Here is a 15,497-nt window from a genome sequence, read left to right on the forward strand (position 1 = left end):
GTGCCATGGAAATTTTCAGATCAAACCGGATGTATTCCACTATGAACTGACATTCCAGAACAAAACATGTATTTTTTTTCTTGGTAAAAGCCTTAAAGGCACCATCTGTACTGAAAAGCCCCTTACATTTAATGAATGCCTCCCTCCTTGGCAGGAAAAAGGACAACTTGCAGGCAGAGGGATATCCTGCAATTACTGCCTCCACTGCTGTTATGGGGGTCTAAGAAATGCTTATTACGTGTAACTTGTGTCTGGATTCTTCTCTGCAGTTTAGCAGTTGGAGAATGAGTTTTCCATCCCTGTTGCTAATTGATTCAATGAGAAAAACTGGCACCTAGTTCAGTAACAAGTTATATTTAAAATGACATGTGAAATTGTTCACGGTGCCTGAAATTACATCATTTTCAGTCTGGCATGATAGGGCTGTATAAAGGAACTTACTGTACTGTGACATATTAAAATTTAAACCTCTGATCCAAAAATATAGAGGGCTACAGGTGAGAAAGGTGTTTAATGATGAATAAAAGCAGTGGCAGCTTGATTTCAGTGGGATGTTTTTATTATTCCTAAGATTCTGTGGCATTTCACTGGAATTCATATCTCAGTTCCAGCAGGAGGGACACATAGTGCTGTTTTGCTGGGTACCCTGGACTCACGCAGAATTCCTCTCCATGCTTTGCATGATTACTGTTGGCCAAAAAAGAAAATTCCAGTGAGTTACATCAAAGAGGCAGTGAACTACCAGGATGCATTTTGCCATGTTGCTTTTCCTCTCTAGCCTTGGACGTGCTTTGCCTTGTCCATGATCCCATCCCTACTTGCCTGGTTGGTGGGGTGCTGGCACAAGGAGCTGGTGGCCCTGGTGCAGAAAGTTCTGCACTTAATGCACCAACTGGGAGATGAGGCCAGTAGAAAAATGTGTGTACTGAACAGTTATATAGTAAGTATAAAATCTTTCATAGTCTTTAAAGTGCTTCTGGGGGAAAAAGGTTGTAAAGTAAATATGGTGCCTGGACAGTTAATTTCTGAATGTAATGGCAATTGAGTATATTCCTGAAGGCCTTTTCAGTCACATTAGCATCAGATTATTTGACCTGGTAAAACTCATCCTTTGTTTCTGAGACAATCTCAGCAGAAAATGAAAGCACAGTGTTATGTGGCTCCTTCTGAACATTTTCTTTGTGATGAAACCCATTTCCTGTATGATTTCACATGGGAGGATTTAAAAAACTTTTTTTGGTTCTTTAAGGTGCATTTTGAAAAAACAGTTTTCAGTACTTAATATCTGATACTGGTAAATGTCTGTTGAGCTGGGCAGCCAAATGGTTTGTACCGCTTGTGGAAGCACAGCCTTTATGCCAAGTGCTTTGGTTGGATTTGTGTCCTTGTGGTTTTAGGTACTTCAGGTGGCTGGTTTAAACACCAGAGTTTTGCCAAGCAGAGCATTGTTTATATGTTCTGGTAATTCTTGCAATTCCTTCCTTTGCTTGTTTTCACCATTTGGTGCCCCTCAAGCTTGGAGGCAAGAGTAGCTACAACCTGTCTTGGGTTCAGAGAGTTAGAGCTGCCTTTCCCTTTCACTGGCCCAGTTGCTCTGGGGCTCTGCTCTGTGAGAAAGCACCCGACTGGGGAATTAAACCACTTAGAGGTCTTGGTGGGGAGGCACATCCCCAGGACTGGGGAGCAGGAGCTGTGAGGATGTCAAACTGTTCTGCACCATTTCAGTCTTAATTTGTTATTGTAGATTGCTGAAACTTAATTTGTTTATTTTTTCTGCTAGTTAATCTGGTTAGGTCATCTCTTGTCTAGTCTTGATTAGGTGTAATGGAGATGACCAGGAAGATTGCTTCATTCCCCAGCCTAAGTCTTTGCTGAATAATTTATTTTCTTCTGTACCTGGACTACATTAATAGTGCATTACTACTATACATTAATGTGATGTGGAAAATCAGGTTTTGCTGCTCTACATTGTGCCAGTCCCAAATTAGGCCTCAGTTCTGTGCTGTTATGCTTTTTAATGGGCAGAATATAAAAAAATACGTGTTTTCAGAAGTCTTAATAAGTACAGAGCTAGGATAATTACAGTGAAATTATAATTACAGAAACTCATTATAATTTAACATTTTCCATAGCTTTGAAAAGTTATTTTAAATTTTGGAAATGTAATGATTTCAGAGGGAAAAACTAGTACACAACTTTTTACAAAACTGGTATGAGTAAGTGGTTCAAGTGCTAATAGATCAGAATCAAGAAGAAAGCTATGGAATGACTGTCAACATGATGTTATTCATTGGTCCAAGCTGCTTCCCTAGAAACAGAACGTATTTTTTAAGTCATAATTTATGGATGGATCATTGACCTAAAGGCTCTGACAGAGAAGTTTGTGTTATGATGAAAGAAAAATGATCGTCTTCCTAAAATGGTTTCTCCAGCTTCCTGCTGAACATTTGTGGCTGTAAATTAAAGTGAGAGGAAAAAAAAAAAAGCATCTGGAAGTGCCCAGCAGATTTTTTTTACTTAAGAGGACCTCACCAGTTCCTCAATTTTGAATGAATTCAGTGTGGTGAATTTGTGCATGTGTGTGTCCCCATGGTGGAAGTACTCAGCAACGTGTTAAATCTCCTCTGCAGAGGATGTAAAACTGAAGGATGATTGTGAAGTGTTACTTTACCATAGAATTTGAATTGCAATTGATTTGGAACAAACATGGACCTAATTAAAGCATATTCTTTTCTACAGGTGAGAATACAGGAGACGGTGAATTAGATCTGAGTGGGATTGACGACAGTGAAATAGATCGGGTAAGGTGGCCTCTTGTCCCAGCTCTCATTGAAAAATGTTTCTTATCTGGTTTATCCCCTTCTTTCACAGCCTCTTCACTTTGATCTCTTGAGAGACTCAAGTGAACTCAGTGATCTGAGATCAAAACTAAGATTGATGCAAGCCTATGAATTTGGTTTTCCTTCCTCATTTTATATACATACAAGACTGCTGCTACTGCTTACTCTTATCATGCTGAAATAATTATGTATAAGAATATCTTATATTCTAAAGGAGGACTTTTACAAGTTTGGTGGGGTTATAAACTCATTATTTCACTAGGATATATTCAACATAGGAGGCTGCCATGGAAACCAAACTGTAAAACCAGCATGTGAAGCTTGTGCATTCTTTCAGAGATTTCCGTAACAATTTTTGAATTTATTATTACTTGTGCATGAGCAAAAGATACACTTTGCTGTAGAGCCTGAATGTGAAAAGCTGACAGCTTTGGAGAACAGCTTGTTGAAGGCCACACAGCAGTTCATGTGACAGAGTCCAGCTCTCCTGACTCTGAGCCTGATGCCCTCTCCAGCTGCCACTCTGCTTTAAAGTGTAATTTGAACAGATAACACCAGCACTAAAAACTCCTTTTAGGGTAAAGGATCATTGAGAGCAATGAGGTTGTGTAGGGGTTGCTGATCTGGAGGATGGTTTTGGTGATGGATGAAGGAGCAGCAAAATGCTGAGTTTGCCTTCAGCTGTGAAGGGGGTTTTGCTAGGCTGGGCTTTAGCTGGGGGGAGGTCTTGTGAGTCAAGCAGCCGTGGTATGGAGGGAGTGAGGAGGCTGAAGGCTTTCTGCATAGCAGGTCTGTAATTTAAACATTTCATGGGGGAAGAACGAGCGCATTTTCTCCTCCTTCCAGGCTCCGTGCTGAGGTCATAACTCTGCTTTTATGACCTCATGTTCATTTCCCTGGCAATAGGCTGTACTGTTGTAAACCCAAGATTGCAACCTCGCTAAAAGCATAGGAAGAATGTGTAGCTGAGCTAGGAGGGAGGTGGATTTTACTATCACAGTTCACCTTTAATAGAAACAGATGAAGAAGTGAAAATATTGGTCTGATAAACCAGGACTTGCACAGCTGTTTACTTGCCGTGTTTGCCCTTGGAGGAAGAATGCCTCTCCACATCAGCTTCATTTGACAGGAGTTATTTTTGTCATAAAATCCTATATGTTCACTTTACTTCAGAGAAAATCTAAAATGCACAAATCCATAAGATGGAGAAATCTCAATTTGTTTTTCTACTACTTAAGCATTATTTTACAAGTGTTAGGTCCACTGCTTAAAAACAAAGTGTCTTGTTCATGAAGGATGACCCAATTTGTCTTCAAATTGCAGAGAATTCTTCACTCCCAAATTGCATCAGTTCTAGAAAACTTTTGTTTTGAAATTTTTTTAACTACTGGGTTTATTTTTACATTTAAGTAATAGAAGAGGAGACCATCTATCTACCAACCTGCCAGCCTGCCTGGTGCCTATCTACCTACCTATCTATTTCCTTCTTTAATTTATCTGAGTAGTTCTAAGTGTGTTTTACATCTCCACAGGTGCTAATGATGTTCTCAAGACATAGATGTAGTTAACTGAAAAAAGCCTAGGCATGTTTACTGAACCCAACTCTAAAAGCTAGGGAATTAGAACTCCAGCAATCTAAGCTGGTTTCATTCACACAGCACACAGTTGTGGCCATTGAACTAATAATCTCTGTAATTTAGCCTAAACTTTTGCAGAAACCTACTCAGAAGACACATGTTTCTGTTTTGGTAGCACAGGGCGATGGTTCCCATTCTGTTTTGAATTACAGACCACCATCAAAATGCAGAATTACTTGCAGACAACCCTGTTTTCATGGTACTCTCTCATATCAGCTGAAAAAGATCATAAAACCAGGATCATGTTAGGTTAATTACAGACCATCTACAGTGAGCCCTGGATGATTGTTGGTCACCCCATCATAGTTAGGAAACCAAGCACTGTGTTTTGAAAACATACTGTTGTTTTTTGCCAGCTTTGAAGTTACAAGAACTGCTCACTGGTCGTCACATCTTAGTTATGGTTTCTTTCATTAATGTAAAACATTTAAAAGCAGAATGTGAATTTGAATTGACCTTGCCAGTGGTTTTTCAGTTCAGTTTTGCTCTGTGGTTTCCAAGTTGATTTCTGAAAGTTGATAAACTTGTTTTGTTTTTTAGTATATACTTAATGAAGCAGAAGCTCAGATAAAAGCAGAGCTGTGGATGAAAGAAAATGCAGATTATTTGAAGGAACAAAAAGGTAAATGTATAGGACTGAAATTCTCCTTTTGGCCAGTGTTGCTGAAATACATTGTCTGTGTTATCTTCATGCTGGTTACCTTTTGTCATCTTTCAGAAAAGGAAGCAAGAATAGCAAAAGAGAAAGAACTTGGGATTTATAAGGAACACAAGGTATTAAACTGTGTGCTAGTTGTGTCTGTGTGAAAATGTCCTGGAAATTCATTACATTTGCTGATCAACTCCATGTAGCATGTATGGGCATAATGGTACAAGTCACCACTAAACCAACAAAAGCTGTTTTATCTCTACCTGTTATTGAAATACAAGGCTGTAATTTTTACAGGTGGTGAGTAAAATGCTTTCTTGCCAAAACTTATATTTTAAATTACTATTATGAGAAAATCCTGTGCATGGCAAAGTCAGAGCTGGCTCTTTGCATTTATCATTGCTGTCCTAATTGCTTGCTTATTTAAGTACAGATCTTAAGTCATGTGTGATTTCTTGTTTTTAGTGTGTGCATGGGGAATTTGTTTGTACTTGCCACAACTTCAGTAACTTTCTTCTCTCACAATAATGATTTCTTTATGAAGAACTAAACAGATCCTTGTTGCAGTCAATTGAAGGAATATTTTGTTCTACCTTTGGTAAAGAATGTGATAATTATGTTAACAAACGGCATGTCCTGTCTCTGTGTTTAGCAGTTTAAAGCAGTCTAATTGGCCATATACTGACGATTTACAGCATCAGTATTTTGTGTAATTGAGCAAGTGACAAGTCAAATCTTCCACATGCAACTAAAATCAATGTTAGCTTTTAGTGTGTATATCCTCCACCTTTTTTTCCGACTAACACGAAAGACAGAGTTTCCTACTTCCCTAGGTATTTCAGCAATAAAACCAAAACCAGACAATGAAACACTGTTTAATGCTTCAAAGTTTTTCATTCATCCTGCACTTACAGAGACATGGCAGTCTACCAGCAATTTCAAAATTGTGTAACTCATTGGCACCACCAGGCAGCCCAAACACCCACCTTTTTGTTTGGACAACACAGGAGTTTTTCTCTAACTTTGTATTGTTTCTGACAGCTTGAGTAGAAGTTGATTAATGTAGTGCTTTCTGATTTCAAGGTAGCACTTGACCCATGTAGGTAAACAGAAGGAGTATTATCCATTAAAAAATAAATCTCCTGCAGAGCTCAGTGTTAAAACCTTCCTTTGAAAAGGAAAATGCTGAATGAGAAACAGAGGAACAGAGGTTCTTTTTTTTTTTTTTTTTTTTTCTGTGCCTACCCAGGCACTGGACATTGGCAGAAACATTCTCAAATTCTCTGTTTCATTTCTCTTTGGTTCTGTGCCTCTGCAGCACAGTGCTGGGGACATTGTCACTGTGCTTGTGTGTTTGCAGCCTCAGCTTCCCACCCATCAGCAGTAATGCTGCTCCACATTTAAAAAGCTGCTGCTAATATCCTTGGCCTTATTCATTGTGGAGGAGGAGTTGGGTAGAAGCTCTCCCACATTGCATTAGGACTTGCTATGAAATACTATTGCAGTTTCAGTGCAGAATTGTCAGTGCTTGGGGAAGCTGTGACCCAGCTTGACTCTAAAGGACATTTTAGCACTGGAATTTCTTTATTTCCATGCTGGGTGATGCTATCAGGGTCCCTGCTTTTATCAGTAACAGGAGTTCACTCTGGGTTGTTTCTTTTTTTCTTTTTTTCTTTTTTTTTTTTATGTGTGAGAAATGGCCCACAGTTTTTCTCTGGCAGCATTACAAATACTAAGTAAAGAATTTGTAATAAACTGTGTGGGCATTTGGCAAAAGCAAAAACTTATCTTGTGGAGAAAAGAGACCTCTGGGTTCTGTTGGGTGGCAGGAGAGGGAGTGCTGGCTTAGCCTGGCCTCATCACCTGTGTCCCTGCATCAGCAGCACCTGAGCCAGGACTGCTGAACTGGAGCTCACCCTTCTGCTTTAGGGAAACTTTGTTTGTATCTACATCACTAATTTTATATTTTAATTAAGCCAAAGAAATCTGCAAAGAAGCGGGAGCCAATTCAAGCCAGCACAGCAGGAGAGGCAATTGAAAAGATGTTAGAGCAGAAGAAAATCTCAAGTAAAATTAATTACAATGTGCTAAGGGACCTGAACAGCAAAGGAAGTAACACACCAAAGAAAGAGGATGACAGCACTGATGACAGCACCAACACCAAGAAGCTGTCAAGAAGAAAATCTATTGCCAGTAGGAATATAGCCAACCCTGTAAACAGTGTGGGAAAAAGGTACTGCAATTGTTCATTTATATCTCTGTCTGTGAGACTGTCTATGTATCTTTCTCAGCCAAACAATGTAGAGACTGAAACATTTGTTTGAGGCTAAAATAATGTCGGGGCTCTGTTTTTATTTATTTTGCCTGCAGTGTCATGGCAGCACCTTATTTATAGGTCCTGTATCAGAGGTCTGCTTTGGGGTGAGTTTATCATCCTGAAGCCCAAAATCAATGGAAACTCACAAATGTGAATCTTTTAACTGGGACACCCTGTTGTCACATACTCCTGACATTTGCTGTCCTTCCTTTCTAAGTTGTCTGTGACACAAATTATTAGAAAGCTTTGTTGTTTTTCTTGATTTGAAAAATATAGTTCCCATCTGTTTTGACGGTTAAATGGTTTGATTAGTTTTTATTTTAGTTTTATTCCAAACTTTTGTTGTTAATTGGTGGCACAAATACAAAGCTTTACAGTAAATATATTTGACGGTTTTCTGGTCTGCATTTGCAAATATTTTATAGTGTGATGAAATCCATTTTAATGACTAAAATGCTGCACAGATTTGCAGTGTACTGTGAAGTGTATAAGGAGATTGATGTATCCTATATGCAATATTCAACTAACTTATTCGTCTTCACTTTATGAAATCATGTTGGATGATAATTTCAATCATGTCTTTGTATGGTAATTTCTTGCTTAGAAGTTAGATATATTTATTTGCTGCCTAAAATACATAGGTTTTTGCTTCCAGAAGTATAGACCCAATGCCCCAAGGAAATTTAGGTACTTCATTCTGAAATGTAAGATGATGTCTTTGTAGTTCAGATTTAGGCATTCCTCTTCAGTAATGGGACTGGTTTCAAATGGCTCTAATTTTAAGCTTTTTAATGGTTATAATTTGTTCAATAGTATTTCTAGGACTTCAAGTTTTTTGAGAGCCCAACTACACCAAAAGTCTCTTATAGAAGCAATTGAGGCCTTTTTCTTGCCTCAGCTTTCCTAAAACAAGGATGATGAGCATTGTGCATCTAAACCTGAATTTGTAGTTGCTCGACATTGTTTATTGCAGCCCTTAGCTATGTGTGGCCTGTGAGCCAGCTGTACCTCAAAGATTTCTCCCTTCAGACTCCATTCTAGGGAGCTGGACTCAATGATCCTTGTGGGTCTCTTCTACCTTCAGATACTCTTACGTTTCTCTACTTTGCAGCCAAGAGCAGCTACAGGACCAGGGAGGATGGGGGGGCAGCCAGCCACAAGCTGTGAGAAGTCATCTCTTCATGCAGCAATGGGTGACCCATTGTCATGGGTAGGGTACCCATGAAAACATGAAGCTGGGAGTAATAGTGAGTGCACCTCCCTCAGAAACTAAGAATAATAAGGATGACTAGACCAAACCCCTTATTTTGACTGACTTTGACAGGGGGATCAGAAATGTGGTCTTCAGTTTTGCCTGAGACCCTTAGCTGTGGCTTTGGCTTTTGGCTTCTCTCAGTCAAAACTGAAGACCTGGCCTTGCTGTCACTGGGATACAGGTTTTTGCAGTGTACCAAATCCCTTTCTTTTTCTGCTGTACTTTCTTTATTCTGCAGTTTAAAAAGCTGGCTTCATCCTCATCCATCTTCTCTCCCTTAGCAGCTTTGCTTTCCAGCTGCTGACTCACAGTGGGTTTTATTCTCCTCTGTAAGTTGCTACTTAGGGTGATGTCTGGTGTCCCAAGCACATACGTTTTCCACTAGTGAAGGAAAGTGAAAATGTGTTGTGGATTAACTAACAGCATTTAGCCTACACTTTCTTTGGATTTTACAGGTATTAATAAGTCATATGTCTGGCATTTCTAGTAGAGTATGGCCAGTTCAGTTGTCTGAAATGAAGGGCTGCTATGGGAAGTTGGGGGTTCTCAAGATCCCAATTGCTTCTGAGATCTGCACAAATGTTGGGTACTCAGAGTTCCTGTTGAAGTCAGCATGTTAAACTCTTAACAGGTGTTAAGCTCTTTGGAAAATCATGCCATAAATATTTAATTTAACAGTGGTGCAACTTGAAAAGGTTTCTAAATAAATACAAATCAGTATTTTCCAAAAGCAGCTAATAAAACATGTTTATTTTTCCTCTTGAGAGCCTAAAGTACGTCCTTAAGATGCATAAGAGTTTCCTGATGATGATTAGCAGATCTTAGATACAATGAATATTGCAACAGAACACTTCAGAGGAGGTTGAGCATACATGCAGATCTGTGAGTTAAGAAGATTTTACACTCCAGAAACAGGCAGTGTTCTTACTTAAATAATATCAAGGACCTGGCAAACCATTAGTTGGGCTTTTTTTTCTTATGATTAAAGATTTATGACATACTTTGGGGTTTTTTGCTAGTGTTCTAAATGCCATGCCTTTTAAATGGCATGCATAAATTTGTGTTCTGCATTGTTCTTGTATGCCATGCACTCATTGCCTTTGTGCAGCATTGTTCCTCTGAGAGGTGAATGGCTGAATACTTTCCCAGTGATACAAAAATCATGGTAATTTATATGCAATTAATAATAATAAAAACCCTGAACATTGCTCATTAGAAAATGAATGAAGCACATAATGTATCTTTATACAGGAGGCGTTTGCAGAGATCTTGCTAACTGTTTTGGTTTGTAGTGATTTACAGTCCTGCACATTTATTTTTATATTTCTTGAATATTAAGAAAGCTGCATTTGACTGCCATAGCACCTTGCATAACCATGATTTGATCCAGTCCTTTAGTTCACCTGAGTTATTGTCAGATTTTAAAGAGCTACTGATTTGGTCCTGTTCTCAATTAGAAGGTAGGATAGTAGGGGTTTTTAATAAAGAAATTAATTAATTGCTTTCCTTTTGCAAGCCAAGATTTTACATACTTCATCGGATTTGGACGGAATATGGAGCCAAATTTGCCTTGTGTCTCAGGAATCACCTTCATATACAGCATGTTATGCCTTGGAAATAGGAAGCTGATCTCCATCTCCATCTTTCTAACTGTCCCTTACTATAAAATACTCTGTGCCCTTTCTGGGAAAAGGATTTCAGATTATCTCTAAAAAAATGTTTCATCCAGACGTGGTGCAACCTTTGGGTCATTTTTCTTTATTAATATGATATAATGTATCAGTTGTACTGTTAGTAATTTCAAATTTGGATTTTTGAACAGGCTTCTTTACTGGGAACGCAGTGCAACTTTTTGAGCTTTATAAAAAAGACATACTTTTCCCAGACACATTTCTCAGAATTGTACTGGGGTTTTACTTATTGTATCTGTCAAGATGGTAGGAGACTGGTAATGACAATGTAAGTAATGTTAGGAAATTTTATGTTGTATAAATGTATTTCATTACATTTCTTAATGCATTTTTGTTCCAGTGGGTATCACAATCAGTGCTTCATACACAAAAGCTTTTTCATTCTCTGTGTGTTAGAGATGTGGCATGGTGAATAGTGTAATAGATGTTGCAACTTTAATTTCAATTACCAGTTGCATGGTTTATCTTCGCTAATGTCTTCTGTGCATATGAAGCATAAGAATAATATGTTAAACTCCTAGAAAAGCACATTTGGCACTTTCCCCTACTTAAAAACTCCAGCTAGAGCCGTATTGTGCACTGGAGCTCTTCAAGTCCAGTAAAGAGGGGTTTTAGACCTGCAAGCTTGTGGTTAGAAGGTTAATAATTTATTTTAGATTTACTTGAGCTGAATCTTACAACATCACTTGAGAAGTGAAATGTGTTGTACCAAGAAAATGTGGGAACAAGAAAGCTTTCAAGTCACTGCTTTTTTAAAATTTCAAGCCTATTTATTTCTATGTGCTTGAAATTGGTAATGATATCAGAAAAGACAGGATGTATTCCCAGGGGAATAAATGTGTCAGGTTAATCTCCTGAAGAATTTGCCTTGGAAGAAATGAAGTAGGACTGTGAAGTATAGCTGAATCTGTTGTAATGAAACAAGTTTGTTCTGAATAGAAGTGTATGAATACATAATAGAAAACAAAATCATACCTGCTATGAATATGACAAGAGCCATTGGTAGAGATCTCAGATTTTATAAGATTTGGACATTCACCTCTAAATTCTCTCCATGGTCTCACCTGTATTTATTGACCATCCATTTACCTCTCCTACATTGGCACGGGGCTCCAAGCTGTGGGATCTGGGTACTGTGAACCCTGTGTTTGTAATACCAGGGACCTGTTCTACAGCTTGAGTTCCTGCCCTGGGATGCAAACTTTCAATTAGCATCTGCTCAGGCTGCATTTTTCTTGGCTTATCAATCGGTGTCGTGACCCCAGAAAAATCCCCTTTATTATTAAGGAGTATGTATGTAATACTTCTGTACAGCCTAGTGTTCAGCATCTCATTTAACCTGATAAATTACTTGATACTTTCTTGGCTCTAATTGGAATCACATGCCCCAAGGGGGGGTGGTAAAATATGGGCAAAAGCCTAATTTAGGTGCTTTGGAAGACCCTGCTGATCCCACACTGCAGAGGAAGCCTGGGAAAGCAGAGCCAGCTCCCCACCATGAGCCCATGGGAGCACTGCCCCCAGCTCTGACCCCCATTTACACTTGTCCCTTTCTAGTGTCTGGAGATGGGAATATCATTCTGTAAGGTGGACACTTGTTTTATTCTCACTGGATTTGCCAGATTATTGTTGGTAAAGTGATGGGAGGGAGGGGGCATAGTATAGTATTTATCACACCCAGCCTGAAAACTTTCTCCTCACTTGTTGATCCTGCAGATCTCCAGCAGAGTCTGTATTTCCTTCTCCAGGGAAATAAGGAGGGAAGAAGCCCTAAACCACCTGTTACCCTCTTATCCAGGATCACTGATAAGCCCTTTATTTGTAATTTTATAGTTTATGAGGGTGGAAGCATGGTGCTGACTGGCTGGGTGCTTCTAACTCAGCCACAAGTCTGAACGTCCTGAATGCTTATTCTGCATTAGCCATGGTTCATAATTTATTTTCATAAGCCCAAACCAAGAGTTTTTTTAAATGCACAATATCTTGGTTGATTTTACATTGTGAGGCTGGTATTTGTGGAAAGGAGAAGCATGAGCTCATGTTTTCCACATTACTTAGATCAATCCAAAACAGCATGAAACAAAGCTCAGCTTGAATAATCCAAGGGATTCTGGGGTGTCTGAAGTCCTTGTGTTTGGCAGATTGGAAGCTTTTGAGAGAGAATGTTTTCCATGCTGACTTTGGTAGTATGCATTCTCTGTACAAATTGGTCCTTTGAGATGGCGTTTTTAGAGTGGTTTTATATGCTTTAATTTTCCAACATATATTTTTATTTTTCAGAATTGCCTTCAGCTCTTAGTCTAATTTACCTTTGATATCTTCTTCTCTCTCTGCTTTGAAGTCTGTTACATGACTTGGAATTCATGTGTATTTACTCACAGTGAGATATTAAATTTTATTTCTTGCCTTGTGCTGCTTCAGGCATTCTGTGTATATGTGACTAACATGCTAGCACCAATGTTCCACTTGGAATAGAACTCCTTGCAGAAAACACTGGTAGTACTTGTTGAGGTGGCTGTTAGGAGTTTCTTCTCTAGCTTCATTATCATTTGATTGGTATTTTTGGTGTTTCCTTTGGAAACAGTGTTGTGTTGGCTATGGGATTAATTAGACTGTGATTCCTGGGTATGAATGTGCATGTGGTGGAAGCCTTCCTGTTGAGCATGTGGAGTCAGCTCTTGGTTTGAATATTATGTATGTGGTAAGTAAAGCCTCTAACCACTTCAACATAACTGTTTTCTTATGTGATCTGTGCTTTGAGAATTTTTTTGGAGTGTAATTTTATGTATGTTTGTTCTTTGCTGTGGCATATAATAATTTAAATCAAAGGCTAATCAAAATGATTAGCCATTTTGAACAGGAAAACGGTGACATTTGATAAGTACCTCCACTTAAAATAAACCTTACCAGTATTTTCCAGTCTTGTAAAGTTTAGAGGGACAAACTTATACAAATTATATTTAGTATTTTATTTAGAAAAAGACAAGTAAAAAAATATTCAAGACTTCCAAAATTTCGCTTTTCATGTCATACATCTGCTTTATTAAAGTTAGTTTTATGGGGCAGAGCTTTACAAATGACCTTGAAAGGAGCTGACACATGCATTGACTTGTTCACAGTTGATTTGAGGAGTTGATCTAGTAAAGCCTGTAGTAATGGTGTAACCTGGCTAATGCTGCAGGTTACTGCTGTTCATGTCAGCTAAGGAGACTCTTGTAATAAGGAGAGAAATCAGGGGCAAGAAGTGGAAAGAAATGTATCTGACCCAACACGTTTTAAAATGTGTGTGGGGTTTTTTTTTTAACTTCTGAATGCTGACGTGTGATGACTGCCAGCCTTTCTCTCTTTATTAAATAAGGGTGGTGGAGGAAAAATGCATTGCTTCTGTGCATAGCACCATGCTCCTGAGAGTACATGGAGTTAAGCAAATGCCACTGAGAGACTGGGGAGGCAGGAGGCAGCACACTGTCTGGGTCACAGTGCAGCAAGTTAAAAAAAAAAAGTTCCTCAAACCTGTCCTTCCAGAAGCTGGCAGGTGTTTGTAAGGATTTGTTGTTTATTCTGATTACTCAGGCTATTTGGAAGCTCAGTTCCCCCTGATACCAGTGACAGCATTTTTTCTTTCACATCTGATGGGCTTGATACCCCTGAAAATACAGCTGCATTAAACTCTGAAACATGCATGGGTGGTGTTTCTCCTGGATGTGCTCTGTGCTGTTGAGCAAGGAGCTCCTTTCCAGCTGTCATCCAGCATAGCTCACATCCCCAGCCAATGGGTTTGGGGTCCATTTCTGCCACTGACTCCCACATCATCCCAGCAGTTGCTACAGCACCTCTGCAGTTTTCTGTTTTAAAATAGAATGTTTTTCCTAAGAAACACAGTTTTTAGTTTTTCAGTTTTGAGTACTGGAATTAGGTTTTGAGTCCTGGAATAAAATGCCAGCATTTCAGTATGGAAACTAACCCACCTGTATTTTCACCCTTTTAAATATAATTGGAGAAAAATGCCCCTGGAATAGCTTAATGGTAGGAGAAATAATGTAAGGAAGACTTCTCAATATGAACTGCACCAATTTCTGTAAGTTTAGTGATGCTGCAAATCTGCTCTAGTTGTACATCATTCATTAAGAGCATTCAGATTTTATAGTGTGGACATTTAATATTGTCAAAATTTGGTTTAGTGTAAGGATAAGAGAACACAGTCTGCTAGGACTGCAGGGGAGTGTTCCTGAGCTATCATTTATTTGGATTTATGAAAACCTTTGAGAATTGTATATAAATAAACCCTTAAAGATTGGGTGGGGACACATCTAGACTTGTGCGAGTGTTTTCAGCAATAACAAGCATCTGTCAAATCCAGGGCTTGTTGCCATTTACCCAAAATGATTAGAGTGCCTTCAGTTTAAAACTAAGTAGGCATTGATCTGGCTCGACCTTGTGGCCCAGACCCAGGTCAAGTCTCCTTATTTTTGCAGCAGCCTTCTTATTTGTTTAATATAAATTGGATATTATTTTTCCTCCTCCCACTTAAGAAGAACATCTCCTTGTTGGATTCCAGGGGAGCTTGGTTGGGCAGCTCAAAAATGCAGAGTGGATTTTTGTATGACTCTCTGAAATAATTTTATCTTGTGTTCTAAGACCAAATAGGAGCAATTTTAACCCAGAAGATAATTCTGTGTGACAGTAGGATCACAAGCACCTCGTTTATCTATGTTCTCATTTTCAGGTTGGTTATAAAATAATGCTCTGCAAGCTTTCTTCTTCAAAGTTACACCGAGTGGGCCTAATGGGAGATTTAATATTCATATGTATGTGCAGACTCTTGAACTTTATTAGCGTGGTAGCAAAAATAGTTATATGTGAAGTGGCAGGTGGAGAGAGTGGAAAGAAGCAAAGAAATCTGAAGTGTGATGGCTCTTGTTCCCACACCCAGGAGGTGCGTGTCCTGCTGCCACGGCTGAGAGTGCTTTAGTGCTGTGAAATGCTCATTCGCAGCCTGTAGATTTTTCCAATTTATTTCTTTGTGTTTTCACAGGTGGAAAATGGTTGGTTTCTGAATTGATTTTCCCTTCAGCCTAGTCCAGCAGGGTCTGCTTGTTTATCTTGAC

At 38.9% G+C, this 15,497-nt stretch overlaps 1 protein-coding gene across 2 annotated transcripts in view; it reads left to right on the plus strand.

Annotated features, from left to right (window-relative positions):
- The window catches only part of BRF1 (BRF1 general transcription factor IIIB subunit), a 170,813-nt gene that overhangs the window by 120,549 nt on the left and 34,767 nt on the right, over positions 1-15,497 (plus strand). For both annotated transcript variants that reach the window (XM_071745373.1, XM_071745374.1), the window contains 4 exons: positions 2,740-2,801; positions 5,018-5,099; positions 5,196-5,251; positions 7,103-7,359. In XM_071745373.1, the coding sequence (XP_071601474.1) occupies positions 2,740-2,801; positions 5,018-5,099; positions 5,196-5,251; positions 7,103-7,359 (457 nt within the window). The remainder of the gene's footprint in view (positions 1-2,739; positions 2,802-5,017; positions 5,100-5,195; positions 5,252-7,102; positions 7,360-15,497) is intronic.

The sequence above is a fragment of the Heliangelus exortis genome, chromosome 5, assembly GCF_036169615.1.
Source record: "Heliangelus exortis chromosome 5, bHelExo1.hap1, whole genome shotgun sequence".
Taxonomy (NCBI): domain Eukaryota; kingdom Metazoa; phylum Chordata; class Aves; order Apodiformes; family Trochilidae; genus Heliangelus; species Heliangelus exortis.